This window comes from Cydia splendana, chromosome 24, assembly GCF_910591565.1.
Source record: "Cydia splendana chromosome 24, ilCydSple1.2, whole genome shotgun sequence".
NCBI classification, from domain to species: Eukaryota; Metazoa; Arthropoda; class Insecta; order Lepidoptera; family Tortricidae; genus Cydia; species Cydia splendana.
The window spans coordinates 2,848,775-2,866,604 of record NC_085983.1 but is presented as its reverse complement, the minus strand read 5'-3'; the positions used below and the strand labels follow the sequence as shown (position 1 = coordinate 2,866,604).

Genomic DNA, 17,830 nt, shown 5'->3' with positions numbered 1-17,830 from the left:
TAAAAATATATCTTGGCAAACGTTGTGCTTTGTTGGCGAACAGTTTTCATAATAATTGTGACTCAAAATGTTCGCACGTCATGCCGAATATTCGGTAATTGGTATTCGGCCAAATTTACTATTCGGGGCATCTCTAATTATCATGAGGCAAACATTAAATTCATTATAATTTTGTCTATACGCGCGCCGTATTTCAACTCCATTATGCCATTATCAAGCACTGAACTGTAAAAACTTAATTATATAGTAGAAACTTAAATCTTAAAACTCTTGTATCTGATACAAGTAGTAGACTACCTAAGTTGTTTGGAAGAGATCGCTCGTTAATGATAAGACCGCCTGTTGTTACCTATGTCTTCATTTATTATGTGTCTCTCTGTAAATGTGTTTTGAGGTTGTGCAATAAAGAAGATTTGTATTGTATTTAAAATATTTACTTATACTAAATATTTACTATTAAATATTTATTTTAATGTATATTTACTACATTTGGCTCCTTCGCCTATCCTATTAACTTATACACTAGAATTTTACTAAACTTTGTAGGAACTTTCGCACATAATACTGTTATTCAACTTGTTGTTCAATAGTACATTATTGTCGAGGCTCGGAAGTAGCTACTTGCAGGCTGAGGATTCGTTTTAAACGGACGACCTTGGGAGTCCGTTTAATTGAATCCGAAGCCAGCAAGTAGCCTTCCAGCCGAGTCATATATATATAATGCTTTTCTCAAAAATGGTGCAAGAAATATAAATATAATAGAAATATTTTACAAAAGCAACGTTCCTACGATATTTTCACAGAAAAAAGTAGAAACAATTGAAAGAGTTTGCTTTGCCGTCTTTTTATTTTTTTAATTTTAAAATAGAAGTGTATTTTCTGCCGAAAATACGCCAACCTATTTGAGACAGCTAAATAGTCGCGATACCAACATTATAATAATAAGTCCTTATCATCTGTTTGGCTGTTTAATAGGCCTGTTCCTTCGGGTTACTAATGTATTACCGAAACTTTTTTGCCAGATTTTCATATCCCAAACAATTTATCCCAAAAATATAAAAGCCAACTAATCATTTCCCAACTAAACAAGTCGCATATAAATATTTTCCAAGAGAACGATATGCAAAAAAATATTTTGACATTTCCTTACTTTGGCAACATTCATTTTACCAAATTTTAATTACTCGAAATTATTAGTTGCCATAGAATACAAAAACCATAACAAAACATGACAAATGTAACAGTTATCAAAAAAACAAATTGCCAATTTTTATTTGAACAAATTTTAATTACTCCAAATGAGTACTTACCAAAGAATACAAAAACCAAAACAAAACATGCTTTCTATTTTTTTCAAACTTTCTATTTTCTGCTCTGAGGAATACAAGGGAACTAACGAACCTATCTAGGTAAAAATATAGGTAGTCCTGTAGTGTTTTTTTTTCAATGCGGGGGGCTCCGATAACAATCCCTTTTTTTAAAGCAAGTGAGACCCGGTAGCCGGTCGACGAAGCCCCGCTTCGCGGGGCTTCTATTTTCTGCTCTGAGGAACACAAGGTACCTAACGAACCTATCTAGGTAAAAATATAGGTAATACTGTAGTCCCCCCCGTCCCGCCTCTTGCTAGCTTTCGTGTCGTTTAGACTAACGCAACATGTTCAAAAGTATGACTTAATTGATAAAAAAAAATTGTGGCATATAGCAATCCCTTTTTTTAAAACAAGTGAGACCCGGCAACCGGTCGACGAAGCCCCGCTTAGTCCTGTAGTGTTTTTTTTTTCAATACGGGGGGCTCCGATAACAATCCCTTTTTTTAAAGCAAGTGAGACCCGGCAGCCGGTCGACGAAGCCCCGCTTAGTCCTGTAGTGTTTTTTTTTTCAATGCGGGGGGGGCTCCGATAACAATCCCTTTTTTTAAAGCAAGTGAGACCCGGCAGCCGGTCGACGAAGCTCCGCTGCGCGGGGCTTCTATTTTCTGCTCTGAGGGACACAAGGTAACTAACGAACCTATCTAGGTAAAAATATAGGTAATACTGTAGTGTTTTTTTTTTTGGTAGCTTTCGGGCTGTTTAGTTTACCAAACCAAACTAAGCACCCACTTTACCTAACCTAGCCGAAACACATTTTTAATAACATAATGTTTTGGATAGACATAATTTGTAAAGTAGTGGTTTTGCAATACATTTATTTGAACAAACATTTTTTTTTTTGTTAGCCTGATTAAGTGTCCCACTGCTGGGCAAAGGCCTCCCCTCGCTCCCTCCACTCAACCCTGTCTTTTGTAGTTTCCCGCCAATCCAGAAAAAATACGTCCAAGTCGTCCCGCCATCTCCTTTTCGGTCTGCCTGCACTCCGGCTAGCACCATCTATGGTGTTCCGTGGGTCCCACTCCGTAACCATTTTGGCCCACCTTTCAGGGTGCATGCGGCAGACATGTCGATATGACTTTATCGACATGGCTACAGCAACGTGGGCCTCATTGTTAATCGTACACTAAACAAAAGTGGCAACAGTGACAGCTCGCTGAGACACCGTCTCTATATATTATAAGTCTATGGCTAGATGTAATGTCAGGCGTAATGTACGGCCAAGATGAGTTTGACCTGATAATGTAACAGCTGTATTGTACGTAGTAAAACTATACATAGTAATTTATTGTAATGTATTCTTGACTAATTGCTATCTTTGTCTTTTGTATTCTTATTACTATCTTTGTATTTTGTATGTATTAATTTTGTTGTTAATTCTCTTGTTATTCATGTTACCTGTCGTGATTGTTTCACCGGATGGTCTTATCGGAAGATCAGCGCTGGAAGTCGCCAGCAACATGCTGAGGTGAGACCATTTCGTGGCACTTTCTCTTTTTTATGTTTCTCTGTTTAGTATAAGTTTTTATTTTGTGTTTGTGCTTACGAATAAAATTATTTCTATTCTATTCTATTCTATTCTATGTCCAGCCCAGTCCCACTTAAGCTTAGCGGTCTTGACACCTACATCTACAACTCTAGTTCTGAAGCGCAGTTCCATGTTTCTGATTCTATCAGTCCTGCGAACACCCAGTATACTGCGCTCCATCGCTCGCTGGCAAACCTTGAGTTTGGACTTCAAAGCCTCAGTCAATGACCATGTCTGAGCACCATAGGTTAGGATAGGCAGGATACACATGTCGATGAGTTTGCGCTTGAGACACAGGGGAAGGTCACCCTTCAATAGCGCCTTCATGGACCAGAAGCTCTTCCAGGCGTTATTTAAGTATATTTAAGTATAAACATTTTTTAAGTAAAGATATTTTTGGACAAAATAATTTTGTCCAGTGATTTATTTACCAAAAATAAATTTGAGCGAACATTTATAGTCTAAGTAAAACATTTGGGAAAAAAACAGTTGGTCTTATAAAAGTTGTAAAGTAACAGTTTGGGAAATGATCATTTGTCGGATTTTAAGTTTGTCAAATGTTTATATGGGAAAGATTGAGTTGACAAACGTGCAGTTGGTAAAATTTGGTTGGGAAACGAAATTTGGTCAAAAACGTTTCGGTAAATTAAAAAGATCCCTGTTCCTTCATTTGATATGGCCATTTAAACTTTTAAAAAGTTTGGAATTCGACAAATAATGGTATTTGTAGGCAACATTGCAGTCCCAAAATCGAGACTGCAATGTTTTTAACTTTTTAATTTTTGACTAACCATAAACTCCGCACTTCGCGACCTATTTTTTAAACCATTTTTGAGAAAAATATTTACCTCCAGCTCAGAGCAGACTTCACTCTGCAGCAGCTTAGCGAGGCCCTCGACGCCGATGGGGCCGAAAGCGTTGTCGCTCAGGTCCAGGACTTTGAGACGGGCGCCAGCGGCAATCATACCGTCTCCAAGCGCTTTCTAGAAGTGTAAAAAACATTTTTAAAAGATTTAAATACACAACACATTAAAAAGGACTTTTTTATGGGCAACCAACGTGAATGGCTCTCAGCAGAACTTGTTATAGAGTGAAACATGTCAAGCAATTTTCAAAATAGTATCAGTCAGTTTACGGGTCAAGACAATGAACTGCCTCGCGAGAAAAATGCCGCGTGACCCACCTTGGTCAGTGAAGACCGAACTCAAACGAGGCACGTCTGCGCAGACCGAGCCGCCTCGCGCGGCAATTTTTTTGCGGATCGGATCGTCCTGTCTTGACCACCCATGGAGCCCCCTATTGAAACATATTAGGGACACATTAGCGCCATCGCGCGTTTGTATAGGGAGTATTACTGCAATGTTCTGCCGCCAGAGTGCAGCATTAATTTGTTTAGTAAATCATAGAGTAACTTATACATACTAGGCCTTAAATTTTTTGACAAGTTTTCACTATGAAATTGATGCATCAAGGCGGTTTGTGTACAGGTGGTGGAAATTTCTTTATCTGCCTCTCTATCGATCGAATAGGCAAGAGTGATAGAGAGGCAGAAACCCAACATTCAATTGTCGTGTTTCACGGTAGGCCATGTGATTGGCCTAGTGACGCGCTCTGCGCAAAGTTTTGCGTAAAAATACACCGTAAAAAGACGCGCAGGGCACGCGTGCGTGTATCGATGTAATCGCGCGTTTGTATCGCGAAAAACCCAAACAAACGGATTCGTGGAATGAAAAACGCCGTTGACGCACGTTCCTAAAACGTGTGTCGACAGCGCGTTCAAAAAATGCGGTGTGCCATGGCCCTTATACGCATACACCAGAATGCACTACATTGCATTACATTACATTAAAAATCTGTGTAGGTTAGTTATCAGAATTTGACATGAGAGAGAGAGTAGAGAAATTATAACCTACACAGATTTTTTTAAAGAAAACAATTGCACAGCAAGTTGTTCTCATTAACTTGTAACTAAGAATGATTACAACATACTTCTCTGGAGTTGCAAGTGCCCATAGGCTACGGTGACTGCTTACCATCAAGCAGACCGTATGATTGTTTGCCACCAATGTGGTATAAAAAAAACAACGGGTTGCACTCCGGGAGTGCCGACAGAAGTGAAAACTCAATAACTAGTCCAAAATGTTTGCAGCAAGGCCTATTGACTTCCTTGAAACGATGTGACCCTTCAAAATTTGTACATGTGTTGTCCGTTCCCAGACGAGATTGCCAGTAATTATAGTGTAAACAACTTTATTTACGGTATTTGACACATTATGACTGACGTATATAGAGATGTAACTAACGCAAATCGATTGTCACAGCAAGCGATTACGATTGGATGGCACGTAGACTGAGGTATCGAATTGTGACGTATAATGAATTTTTATTTGAGATTTAAATAAAGCTAGAATTATATGGTTTTCCCGCAAGCTAAATGCATTTAATACACCGACCGAGTAGGTCGCACCCATTGTCAAAATTGAAACTAACTGGGGATCTATTTTAAAGTTTATTTATGTTATTTCTGTGTCAAATTTGTTGTCTGTTAAGTGACGATAAATATATCCATATTTACAGTTAATTATCCACCTTTTCCTTATTTTTATTAAAAGAAAAATGAAAAATTCATATCGATTTACTTAGACGACTACCGATTCATAACGGTGGTGTCCGGCCAACCCTAAAATTAAAAAAAAAAAAGACGTAGAACGTAAACGTTCGCAGTGCAGTTGTTTTCCTTTGTGATTTCAATGTGCAAGACATTTTACGTAGTGTTGCTGTAGTGAGTGACAGACGTCAAATACCGTAAATAACGTTGTTTACACTATAACATCAAAATATTTTACTACAGCAAATTGCTAGAACTGGCTTTGTCTATAGATACGATTTCTAGGAACAAATCAAATTATTTTGATTTGTATTTTATGAAGTAGTCATATGTAAATTATTATTTATTTTTTGATATATGTATATTATTATCTATTATATTTCAGTTTGTCTTTGTCTATGTTCATAAAATCTACGAAGGGTAGACGTGCCTCTACCCTCCTTGATAAAATAAAAAAAAATCTTTGTCAATTGGCCTCTTTGATAGGCCTTGATTTGGGTCTGGCCGGTAAGAACATAGACACGATAAAAGTCTGTAATGTCAATGCTGTCATTTAAGTCATTTAATGCAAAAATATAAATTTTCATATAAAACGATTTATTCACTTGAAATATATTTATTACCTATTAATTTTAAAAATAAAAACTATTCATATGTACGAGCAACATATCTAAATGCGTCTTCTCACAGACTTAGTTAAATTTAAACCGTTGTCTCTCTTCCTTCCTTGCTGTATGTATCCGGCAATGGCGACTTTATCAACAATTCTTATCCGGATTATGGAAAGCCCTAATGTGTGTGTGGAAACCGTTGTAGTAAATCAGAAACAGCGATAATTTCAATCAAATATATATTAATCTTTAAATAAAAATGAGCGTGCTAATTACCAAATTCAAATATAATAATTTAATCTTACTATCCCCGTAAGTCCCGCGAACGCTATATCGCGTCCGAAATTATAATCAAAATTCAACATAGATGTAAAACCCCACATTGTTTAAGCTGGTAACCCTAGGAATTAGCGACGTTACTAATTAGGAAGATAGATTATATTGTTTAATTTTTTGACTATTTTTTTTAGAAAGTGAATCAGCAGATGGCTTGAGCGTGAGATAATAATATAATCCTGGGCCGTCATATGATTTCTTGGAAAAAGCTCAGAAGGGCACGTATCTGCCGCATATCCAAACTAGTTTCCCGGTGACCAAGAACGCTGCGCGGAGCTGTGAAGCAGAAAATGTCCGATAACCGGATAGATGTAATAACAACTTGTAACCATTTGCCATATCAGTGTATGTATTCATATGTATTATGAAAATATTTATATCTTAATAATACGTAACTTTTTGTTACCTTTTATATTTCACTAATTTCTGAATATAGTACCTAATCATTATCTTTTAACGTATTTTTTTACTTATTTGTGAAATGCTAATTTAAGAGCCCAACAACGTGCACACTAGCGCCACTGCTAAATAATCGTGATTATTTAAATTTAACGACATGTATTTAAAAAAGGGGCCGCTACGGACTGTATTGTGTATTTAGGTACCTTTTGAATACATCAAACTAGATTTTATGTTGCTGGATTCGTCGATCTATGAGCTCAAAACAAAAACGGCCGTTTTAACTTTGGACGGGTAGATTGACGAATCCAATAACATAAAAACTAGTTTAATGTATTCAGCAGTGGCGCTAGTGTGCACGTTGACGGGCTCTTAAAAACCTGACCCCAACAAAAAAGGAAAAAATACAAAAAGAAATTCCCTCTCTGGGATTCGAACCCAGGACCATTAGCTTCCTGAACTGGATTACTGCCAATATAGCAGGAGATCTAAGGTCCCGTTTTCTAAGGGGACCTTGCATTTTGGAGACAAAGCAAACCGCTTGGAACAGGTGTTCCTGGGGGTGACCTGAGCTGATTAAGCCCGGTTGCCAAGAGGTTCCCCCCAGTAGGTGGGCAGGGGAGGGGGGGTAAAAGTGCCTCCGGCGCGCCTCACTCTAAGCTTTATATCTGCATACATCTCGCAACTATATCAAGTTTGGTGTCATTTTCGTATAATTCGAGGATGAAGAATTCATTTCTGTGACTAAATTTTCACTCACCCATACAAAAAATTCGAAAAATTCAAAATTAAATAAAAATCTTTAGATTTTTTTTTCGAAAATCCTCTACAAAATGTATACTATGAGGATTTGTTCTAGAAAAAAAATACCTGTGAATAGCACAGTTCTCCTACTATACAGAATAGTAAACTTGTCAAACATTTTTTTTCATAACTCTGTTAAAAAAAATGTTTTGTGTCGCGCGGCGTACTTGCATTGTAAGAGTGGTATGCAACGTTTAGGATTTTTAAGTATGTTTAGATGATTTCTGATAAGTTGTTATTCTTCTGGTGGTAGATTACATTAATAAATTACTTCTGGACGTCATATATATACAAATATAAATTAAATATATAAATAAAGATGTTGGGAAAACTTTCGCTAATAGAGTTAAGTATTATAAATGTGATAAAATTAACATAGGAGATGTTTGACAAAAAATGCGGGTTAAAATAAGATATTATATTGTTCGTAATTGCCATTACATGCCCATGGGACTATGCATTTTAGGTTTTTTTAACGCAGTTGCACCTCCCTGCGCATTTTGTTTTGCAGCGGCAACGAATAAGCTCTAAACAAGCAGCAGCCGCCGCAGGTAGGCTTGTCCATATGGGCCCCCAATAACCTTGTTGTTTGGACCAGCCCCAGTCAGCAGGGCATGGTGGCTGTTGCTGTGGGGCTATAATCTGTCCCCAAACATATACCAAATCGCGCCGTGCGCCAAAAACCGCCGTGTCGCCGAAATAATTTTCAACCAGGTTGACAAGGTGCAGAAAACCCTAGAGGAAAAGCAAACCGCTCTATGTGCGTTCCTTGATGTTGAAGGTGCTTTCGACAATACGCCCACAGAGACCATACTCAATGGTATGAAATCAAAGGGAGTAGACGAAACCACCAGATGGTTACATAGCATGCTCTCAAACAGAGTAGCCACTCTGACCATCAATACTATATATATAGCATGAATTTTATACCACTAAAGGGTGCCTACAAGGAGGCGTTTTATTCCCACTATTATGGACCCTAGCAGTGGACCAACTTCTTGCAATCATGTCAGGCCAAGACTTTGATACACAAGGATATGCCGACGACCTTGTAGTCATCGTCAAAGGCCCTTGCCTCAACACAATATCCAACCTAATGCAAGGAGCTCTAAACACAATATTCAAATGGTGTAGAGAAAATGACTTGTCCATTAATCCGAGCAAGACTGTAATAGCCATTTAACCATTCACAAGGAAACGGAAGCTCGATAAACTCACAAAACCAAGACTTAATGGACAAATAATACCGTTCTCGGCAGAGGTCAAGTATCTAGGGGTCACCTTTGACCAAAAGTTAACTTGGAACCCTCACCTGAGAAACATTATACAAAAAGTGAAAATGGCCATGTGGTCATGCTGTCGAATGGCAGGAGCAAGATGGGGCTTAAGATCCAAATTGCTATGTGGTTATACACAGCGGTAGTGAGGCCAATTGTCACCTACGCTTCCGCAGTCTGGTGTAACAAAACCAGCCAAAAGACAGCAATAGACACTCTAAACAGCCTGCAACGCACGGCTTGTTTAACAGTAACAGGCGCCTACTCCTCGACACCGGGAGCGGCCCTAGATGCACTGCTGGACATCATACCACTCCACTTGCAGGTGCAAAAGGAGGCCAAGCAGTGCGTCTACAGAATATGCACGCTAAACAGGCCAAAATGGCGCTCTCAGGCATTAACCAATCTAAAGGCCTGGGTTTTTGCAAATAGAGCCCTTAGCATGCCCACTGATGACGAATGTCATCTCACCAAACTGTACACAGTAGAAATACCTCCTAGAGACAAATGGATCAACAACCAAATGTACGTCGAAGAGGGAAGCCACATCTGGTATACAGATGCTTCCAAGAAAGGCAATGATGTAGGATGTGGGATCTATGGTGAGAGATCTAAGCTCAGAGCTAGCGTCAGCATGGGCACATTGGCCCCAATCTTCCAGGCAGAAGTCTTCGCCGTCAACAAATGTGCGGAGATCAACCTGGATAGAAACCTAAGACACCAGCTTATCTACATCAACTCAGACAGTCAGGCTGCTCCGCTGGCACTAGAATCCCAGTCAAACTCAAAACTAGTCCAGAACTGTAAAACAAATCTAAATGCACTGGTTTACTCCAACAAAGTTACACTTAGATGGGTACCAGGGCACTCCGACATTAACGGAAACGAAGAAGCGGACGAACTTGCTAGAAAGGGCGCAGACACACCCCTGGTCGGCCCAGAACCCTTCTGTGGAAGCACAAAACGAGATTCATATTCTCTGCTCAGCAACTTAGAAAAAACGAGAGCAATCGATTGGTGGAAGTTCGTTAAAGGACAAGAACACTCGAAAACTCGGATCAAAGGGTTCAACAGCAAAACTGCTAAGGAGCTTTTAAGACTCAAAAGGCACAAAACCTGCGCGGTGACCAGAATAGTGACTGGACACTGCAAGTTGAACAAACATATATGTTTCAAATTGGCAAGAAACAAGATGCGACATGCAGGTTCTGTCAGGAGTTAGAGGAGACTGCAATGCACATTCTCTGTTCTTGTGGACTACTAATGTCAAAAAGAAGTACCTACCTAGGGCGACACGTAGTGCAACCCTATGAGGTACAAAACATTACGGCCCAAAGAATCTGGAACTTTCTGGATGCAACGGGCATTAGTAATGAACTTAAAGGGCCGTCACAATAGATCAATGCTGGTCAATGCGACACTCAAAGGCCCACAACACCACAATAATAATAATAATGTCCCGCGGGGGCAGCTTGTGGCGAGCTAACGGTGAGTGACGACACCGCGGACCCCTATTCCAGAGGGCCCTGTCATCTGGCCCTCGCCTCTGTGCTTGCCTTGATTGGCCGGCCAGAATGGAGTCGCAAGAGCGGGACCTATGCTCCAGGTTGGAAGTGTAAAATGTCATAACGCCGGCGGCCTGCTGAACGGATTACCGGGATCTGGCTACCGCAGACTCACCTCTCGACAACCTCACAGCCACTCCTAAGTGTTGCCCTGTTGTCGCACTGTGCGTGCGGCCATTGCGGGGCCCACTCAATGAGTTGGCGAGTCACCACCTGTCATTTACAATTTTGAGACTGATTGTCACGGCAGGTGTCCGCTAGTCTCTCCCATAGCCCATTATCCAGTCCATCCAACTTTCAAATCTATAGCCCATGACCTTAGTTCCCATCGCAGCACAAAAGTGCTGCACTGTAATAGTCTTTGCACCTGGCGGGGACCATCTTCGGCATTCTTGTGCGTTCGGGGATAGTATCCACCACATGTATCCCTTGCTTTTAGATTAACGTGCCTTAAAGTGCCTCTGCGCTGTTGGCTTCGTCCCCACGTACGCCTCCCAAAGGTCCGGGACCCCATGGTCCCGAGATATGGAAAAGACATGCAAATAATAATGTTAATTTTATCACATTTATAATACTTAACTCTGTTGGCGAAAGTTTTCCCAACATCTTTATTTATATATTTAATTTATATTTGTATATATATCACTTACAGAAGTAATTTATTAATGTAATCTACAACCAGAAGAATAACAACTTATCAGAAATCATCTAAACATACTTAAAAATCCTAAACGCTGCATACCGCTCTTACAATGCAGGTACGCCGCGCGACACAAAACATTTTTTTTAACAGAGTTATGAAAAAAAATGTTTGACAAGTTTACTATTCTGTATAGTAGGATAACTGGGCTATTCACAGGTATTTTTTTTCTAGAGCAAATCCTAATAGTTTAAATTTTTTAGAGGATTTACGAAAAAAAAAATTAAAAGATTTTTTTTGAATTTTAAATTTCTCGATTTTTTTGTATGGGTGAGTGAAAATTTAGTCACAGAACTGAATTCTTCATCCTCGAATTACACGAAAAAGACACCAAACTTGATATAGTTGCGAGATGTATGCAGATATAAAGCTTAAAGTGAGGCGCGCCGGAGGCACTTTTACCCCCCCTCCCCTGCCTACTTGCTGGGGGGAACCTCTTGGCAACCGGGCTTAATCAGCTCAGATCACTCCCAGGAACACCTGTTCCAAGCGGTTTGCTTTGTCTCCAAAATGCAAGGTGGTGGACCTTAGATCTCCTGCCAATACCCGCTAGGCTAAACGGGTTGTCAATTCTAATTACAATGGTATCCTACCAGAGCGCTAGTAGTATAAACGAACTTTTGAAAGGGACATTTTTTTGTATGGAGTTATCGTTCTTCTCCTAGTGAGTATTATATTCTTTGGTTTGCAGCACTATGTATAATTGACCCATCCTCCTTTCTATTGAAAAACTTTAGTTCCGAAATTGCTGGCCAGTGAACTTAAATTTGTAGCGTTAATTGTTTATAATTCGAATAGAAATTGTAAAGTTACCTTGCAGACCTCGCATCTAAATATATTTGGTCATGATATTTTGAGTTTTATTCACCAGTACTAGAGTTCACTTTTATTAGCGATTTCATCAAGATGAGACTTTATTGAATTATTGAATTATATTGGAGTGATATAAAGTTAGAATGTAACTGTGAGATCCTCGTATTTCAGCCCGAACAAGATTAGAACATTGAGCTTTATTGCTTAATATAAAAGTCCAGTTTTAAATAATTGACCTGATTATGATACGTTATGACTAAAGTTCTTTGGTGAATAACATTGTCCGTCACACATGACATAAGTCACGCAAGCGCCCTGCGCCGCATACATGAAACAGCCGGCTCAGGCATACATTTTCGCCGTGCGGTAGAAAGAGAGGAGAGACGCCTTCGCGTTACGCGTTACGCTGTCCCGAGTTTATCATTTTTTCCCCACCTCAAAAAGTGCTCAGCGCCGCTAAAGAAGTTTTCACTTCAAAAATGATCTAACAGAACTAGAACTCACTAGAGCAGGCGGAATCTCCGTCTTCATCCGCCCAGTGAACATATCTGACCAGCGGGCCACTTTCAGCTCAGGGTGGGACTCCAGGGCCTTGGCGATGGCTTCAGCCGCAGCCACGCCAAGTGTGTTGCCCGTCAGCGTCAGGTAATACAGGTCGGGGCATGCTGAGATGGCTGCTACAATGTCTTTGGCTGAAAATGAGAATAGTTATTTTTTCTAAAAAAAAAATATTTATTAATTATAATAAATAAAATAGCCTTTATTTACAGAACAAAGAATAGAGAATAGTTGCACATTATCTCTCTATTATCTCCCATCTTTTGTATTCTTTGTCTGCAAGGGCAACCCTTCGGCAAGGCCTCCTCCAACCTTATCCACCCTCTCCGATCTAATCCCTTATTAATTATAATTGTTATAAATATAAGGATACTATTACTAATCACAGCACTTTATAATGTCCGATACCTTTTCCTAGGTAGTAGCAGGGGTGCAAAACTCCTCCCTTCGGTCAAATGGCTCCGTTCAGCTCAGCATTGCTCCGAGCAATTATTACGGTTAACACAACTTGACATCCCTTTGCGTGCACGACCTTAGATAAGATAATGGCTTGAATTTTGACAACCCTAAATAGCCGAAAAGGGATAGTGCCATATATTAGAAAGGGACAGAATGATTCAATCCTGAACCACTGTCAAACTTTGGTTTTGTAGGAAGTTTCCTTTCTGTACAGTAGTACTATTATTTATTCTGTGGTACCCACACAAATTGTACCACACTGATTGTAAATAATCGTAGATTTTGCATCTATTCACCCCATTCCTGTTCACCACACATACTTTACTTTTGGAAATCCACATAAAGAAGTTGTACTTGAAAATGAATACCAGCATAACTTGTATACTAATAAAATAACAATATAGTATAAATTATCTCAGATGAATTTTTCGGGTCCGGGTGCTAATCCGTTAAACAAAAGCCTTTGTTTCTTTTAAGAGCGCTCTACAGCACGCGCCAAAGCAACCATTTCGTTTAAAAAGCAACTATCGTGATAGTTCAATTTCAATTTCAAAGCCTTTTATTATCGAACATACAGTTAATAATATTTAATACAGTATTTGATTATTTATTTATGTGTTTGCAACAACCGTCGGCTCAACATGTCCTTTTGACACAAAGGCCTCCTCCATTGCCTTCCATGCCTCTCTGTCTCTGGCTAGCCGTGTCCATAGTGGACCAGAAGTTTTCTTTAGATCATCTGACCATCTTTTGTATTATCTGCCTCTTTTCCTTTTTGTGTTGTAGCGTGGGGTCCACTCAGTCAGTATGTTTGACCACTTCTGCTTTTCCCTGAGCATGTGGCCCGCCCACTTCCATTTTAGAGTTTTTGATTTTAGAGTAACATCTTCTAATTTTGTGACCTCTCTTATTTCCGTCGCCCGTTTTCTGTCTCTTTTTTTTTTTCGTGATAGTATTAAGGTTCAAATTCATGGGACAACTCGTTCAGAGAACAATCAGTGTGGTCTTGTTTTTGGAGATAACAAAACGTGTTATCTCCGTTATGGGCTGTTTTATGAATTTGAACCATATAAATAGAATGGTAAGTTAGCTTTTTAAACGGGCTTGTTCCCGTTACTTATGTCGGGGCTATTAGCAGTAAGTAGTGTAACCACTGCTTAAAGGAAACGATACCTTTTGTTTAACAGTTTAGTGTCCGAGCCCGAAAAAATCACCTGAGAAAATTCATACTATACCAATAGAGTTCATATTTATAGATATGTTGCAAAATCTAGAAAACAGCAAGCAATCAACAGATTTCGCAATTGCGCATAAATTATACTAAGGCCTACTGCTCCTAAGGCTCCTAAGGCTCCGTGGACAGAGTTGTGCGGTTTTGTATGTAGGCTGCAAGCAAGCGTACACCAAGCGTACAATGACGAATACGCGTCTATGCAACTACGCTTCCGTGGACAGTAGGCGCTGTATGCAAGTAATGCTCACTAAACAATTATAAGCTCTGTCTGACAAAAACTACAACTAAATTACTAACAATTTAAATACATTAACGGGTCACTCACGTATTTTAACATGTAATACGTAATACATGAGTGACCCGTTCTTAATATATTTAATGTCTGTCTCACGGAAGTTTTGTTATTAAAATTGCTATGTGGTTTGTTAAAGCGCAGTATCGCTGCGTCACAGTCCTTAACTTGCAATGTGTGGGCGAAAACGGCCCTATAATTGTCGCCATAAAGACACATCGCGCCAAAACTATCATAAAAAATTAACAATACAATCGACACGTGATGTAACAAAAAGAGGTTAGAATGTAAACAACATCAATAACAAACAGTTTTTCAGAACTGATCTTACTCAAAAACCCTTTTCAGACAGATATAATACTAATAAATGTATTTTAGAAACCAAAAGTAGCGACCCTTACCATCTTTCTCAGTGTCCAATTTAAGCGATTTTCCAGTGAAATCAACACCACTTTGTACTTTGTTTGTTTCGTTTAAAGCAGAACTGAACGATTTTAAATCAAATGTCGACATTTTATAACTTAATTATTAATAAATAATCGTAAAAACTATTAAAACATCAAATCAATACACTCAAAAGGCACTCTTAACGGATATTTTTTAATTTTTTGTTTGGTCGTTTCGCTTGACTGACATGACGTCAGGAATGTTGCCAGGAATGCCAGGCAAAAAGATTCAGAAAGAAGCCATTTACACTATCAATAATTACTGTCAGTCTGCTTTAGATAAATAATAAAAAAAGTATAACACATTTTATAAGAAATATATGAAATGCATGTCTAATAATAGAATGACATAATTTTCAGGCAGGTAGAGCTGGTAGAGTCAGTAAGGCCCATATACATGGGAGCTTTTTCAACGCGCGTTAAAAAAGGGTTTGAATGACACAAATGGATTGGATACATGTGTATTTGTTCACACGATGGCGGTGGTGCTTTTTTTATTAAGCGTTTTTCGACTTTGAGCGTTGGTCGTTAAAACGAATTTAGCGTGTAGACGGATTCAAGCGCTTTTTTAACGCGCGTTGTAATAGCGCTCGTGCGAATGACACACACAAAAACTTCTATGAAATTATGATGTGACGTGTATGAAAAAAAAGGAAATTGTCATTATCATTAGGTATAGATCTTCAGGTTTTATTGATAGGTCGTGTCAGTGTCAAATGCTGTGCTTTTCTAATTCATTGTAAATACCAATATATAATTAAATATAAAGCCTGACAACAGTTTATTTGACCCTCGCCATTTTGCGGATTTTCAATGGTACTAATTTCTTTTACTGGCAACAAGTACTCTTTGACAACGAACGTTGGATGTCATCGAATGTCACCGATGTAAACAAACGGAAAATATCTACGAATATATTCAAATATAAACGGTATTATTACAAAAATGCTAAAAAAAATTACCAAAGATGCGAAAAAAATTGTAGTGAATGCAATCAAATACTTACAGCTTAAAAAAGACGAAGGATTACATAGTATTCCAATAAACAATGTTTTAAAGTTGGTTGTTGACATGACCGGTATTGACATTATATAGTGCGGTTTAATTGAACTGGTTAGTTGTTTGGTTTAAACTTTAATATTTCATTTAAGGTTTATGTAGATCGACGATAAAAATCCTATAATCGAATTGGAGACTGAACGTTTTATAATCGAGGTTGGTGGTCCTGAAAGCGACACAACATCTGATGAAAATCAGACTTCGTCAGAGTCAGAAAACGAAGAATATATAAATATTGAATATTTAGAATCAGATTTTGACGAATAGATAAATTGAAAGAACCGAATTCTCTGTAAGCAATGTTTTGACATTATACGAGTATCAACATGAAGCCAATGCCCACTATCCCGACTATACATGACGTACGCACATTATTGCCATACGTAAGCTGTTTCCAGCGACACTATCTCAGGGTTAAATAAACTGTTGTCAGGCTTTACTTAATATTTAGAAGGTAAAATCTCCTTTTTTCACCTTTTTTAGTGAATATTAGGTCTAGATCAATAATTAGGCTCTTCATTTTTCTAGTTACTAATATTAAAGGAGGTAAAGCTCTCGCCTCCAAAAATTAGCTTGAGGTAGACCTCTGTCGGTTTCGAAACGTTGCTCTTCAGGATAAAATAGGCTTATTTGATGTAAAACTTTAGCGTAATATATTTATTTACTTTTTAACAGTACATACATACTAGCTACCCTTCCAAGAAAACTCGTTGGATTCATCAAATTATCGATAATAATGTTGCCAGCAAAGAGCGCGACCAACTTTGTAAATTCATTAATCAACTACGGAATTACATTTATAAATAAATAAATAAAAATAAAAATAAAATTCATTTATTTCGGACCATAGAATCCATATCGTAACTAAATTACATTAAATTTAAAATAATAAAATAAAATAAAATTAAAAATTAAAACTTATAACATTGTCAAGATTACAATTAAAATAAATTAAATTGAATTAAATTACAATACAATAAATTATGTATCCGTGCACCATAATCATGTTTCCATATGAAATGAAGCAAGGAACTCAGCTGACCCAAGCCAATAATAAGTATTATATAAATATTTTTGAAGTGAAAACTTCTTTAGCGGCGCTGGGCACTTTTTGAAGTGGGGAAAAAATGATAAACTCGACACAGGTTAACGCGATCACGTGACCGTAAGGTTTAGATGGCCACTCATTTAGATGGCATTTAAATCAATAAAGAAAAACTCAATGACATTACATGAAAAAGGTTCTAATCGTGTAGGGGTTGAAATACGAGGATCTCACAGTTACATTCTAACCTAACTTTATATCACTCAAATATAATTCAATAAAGCTACATCTTGATGAAATCGCTAATAAAAGTGAATTCTAGTACTGGTGAATAAAACTCAAAATATCATGACCAAATATATTTAGATGCGAGGTCTGCAAGGTGACTTTACAATTTCTATTCGTATTTTAAACAATTAACGCTACAAATTTGAAATTCGAATTTTAAACAAGCTCACTGACCAGTAATTTCGGAACTAAAGTTTTTCAATAGAAAGGTGGATGGGTCAATTATACATAGTGCTGCAGACATTTTGGACTAGTCATTGAGTTTTCGCTTCTGTCAGCACTCCCAGAGTGCATCCCGTTGTTTTTTTTTTATAAATAATTTTGATTGAATATTGTTATAATTTCAATACACATAAAACTGAATGTGTAAGAGGTCTTTAAACGATGACGTAGTAAATTTTTTTTACAGGCAACTGACGTGCGATAAGGGAATGTCATGTC

General features: G+C 38.1%; 1 protein-coding gene across 1 annotated transcript in view; it reads right to left on the bottom strand.

The window, feature by feature from the left end:
* Positions 1–15,168, bottom strand: part of LOC134802157 (ran GTPase-activating protein 1) — a 37,963-nt gene extending 22,795 nt beyond the window's left edge. Inside the window, exons 1-3 of the mRNA XM_063774751.1 lie at positions 14,953–15,168; positions 12,513–12,700; positions 3,744–3,878 (exon numbers count right to left, since the gene is read on the bottom strand). Coding sequence (XP_063630821.1) covers positions 3,744–3,878; positions 12,513–12,700; positions 14,953–15,064 — 435 coding nt within the window. The 5' untranslated portion in view covers positions 15,065–15,168. The remainder of the gene's footprint in view (positions 1–3,743; positions 3,879–12,512; positions 12,701–14,952) is intronic.
* Between the last annotated feature and the right edge of the window lie 2,662 nt (positions 15,169–17,830).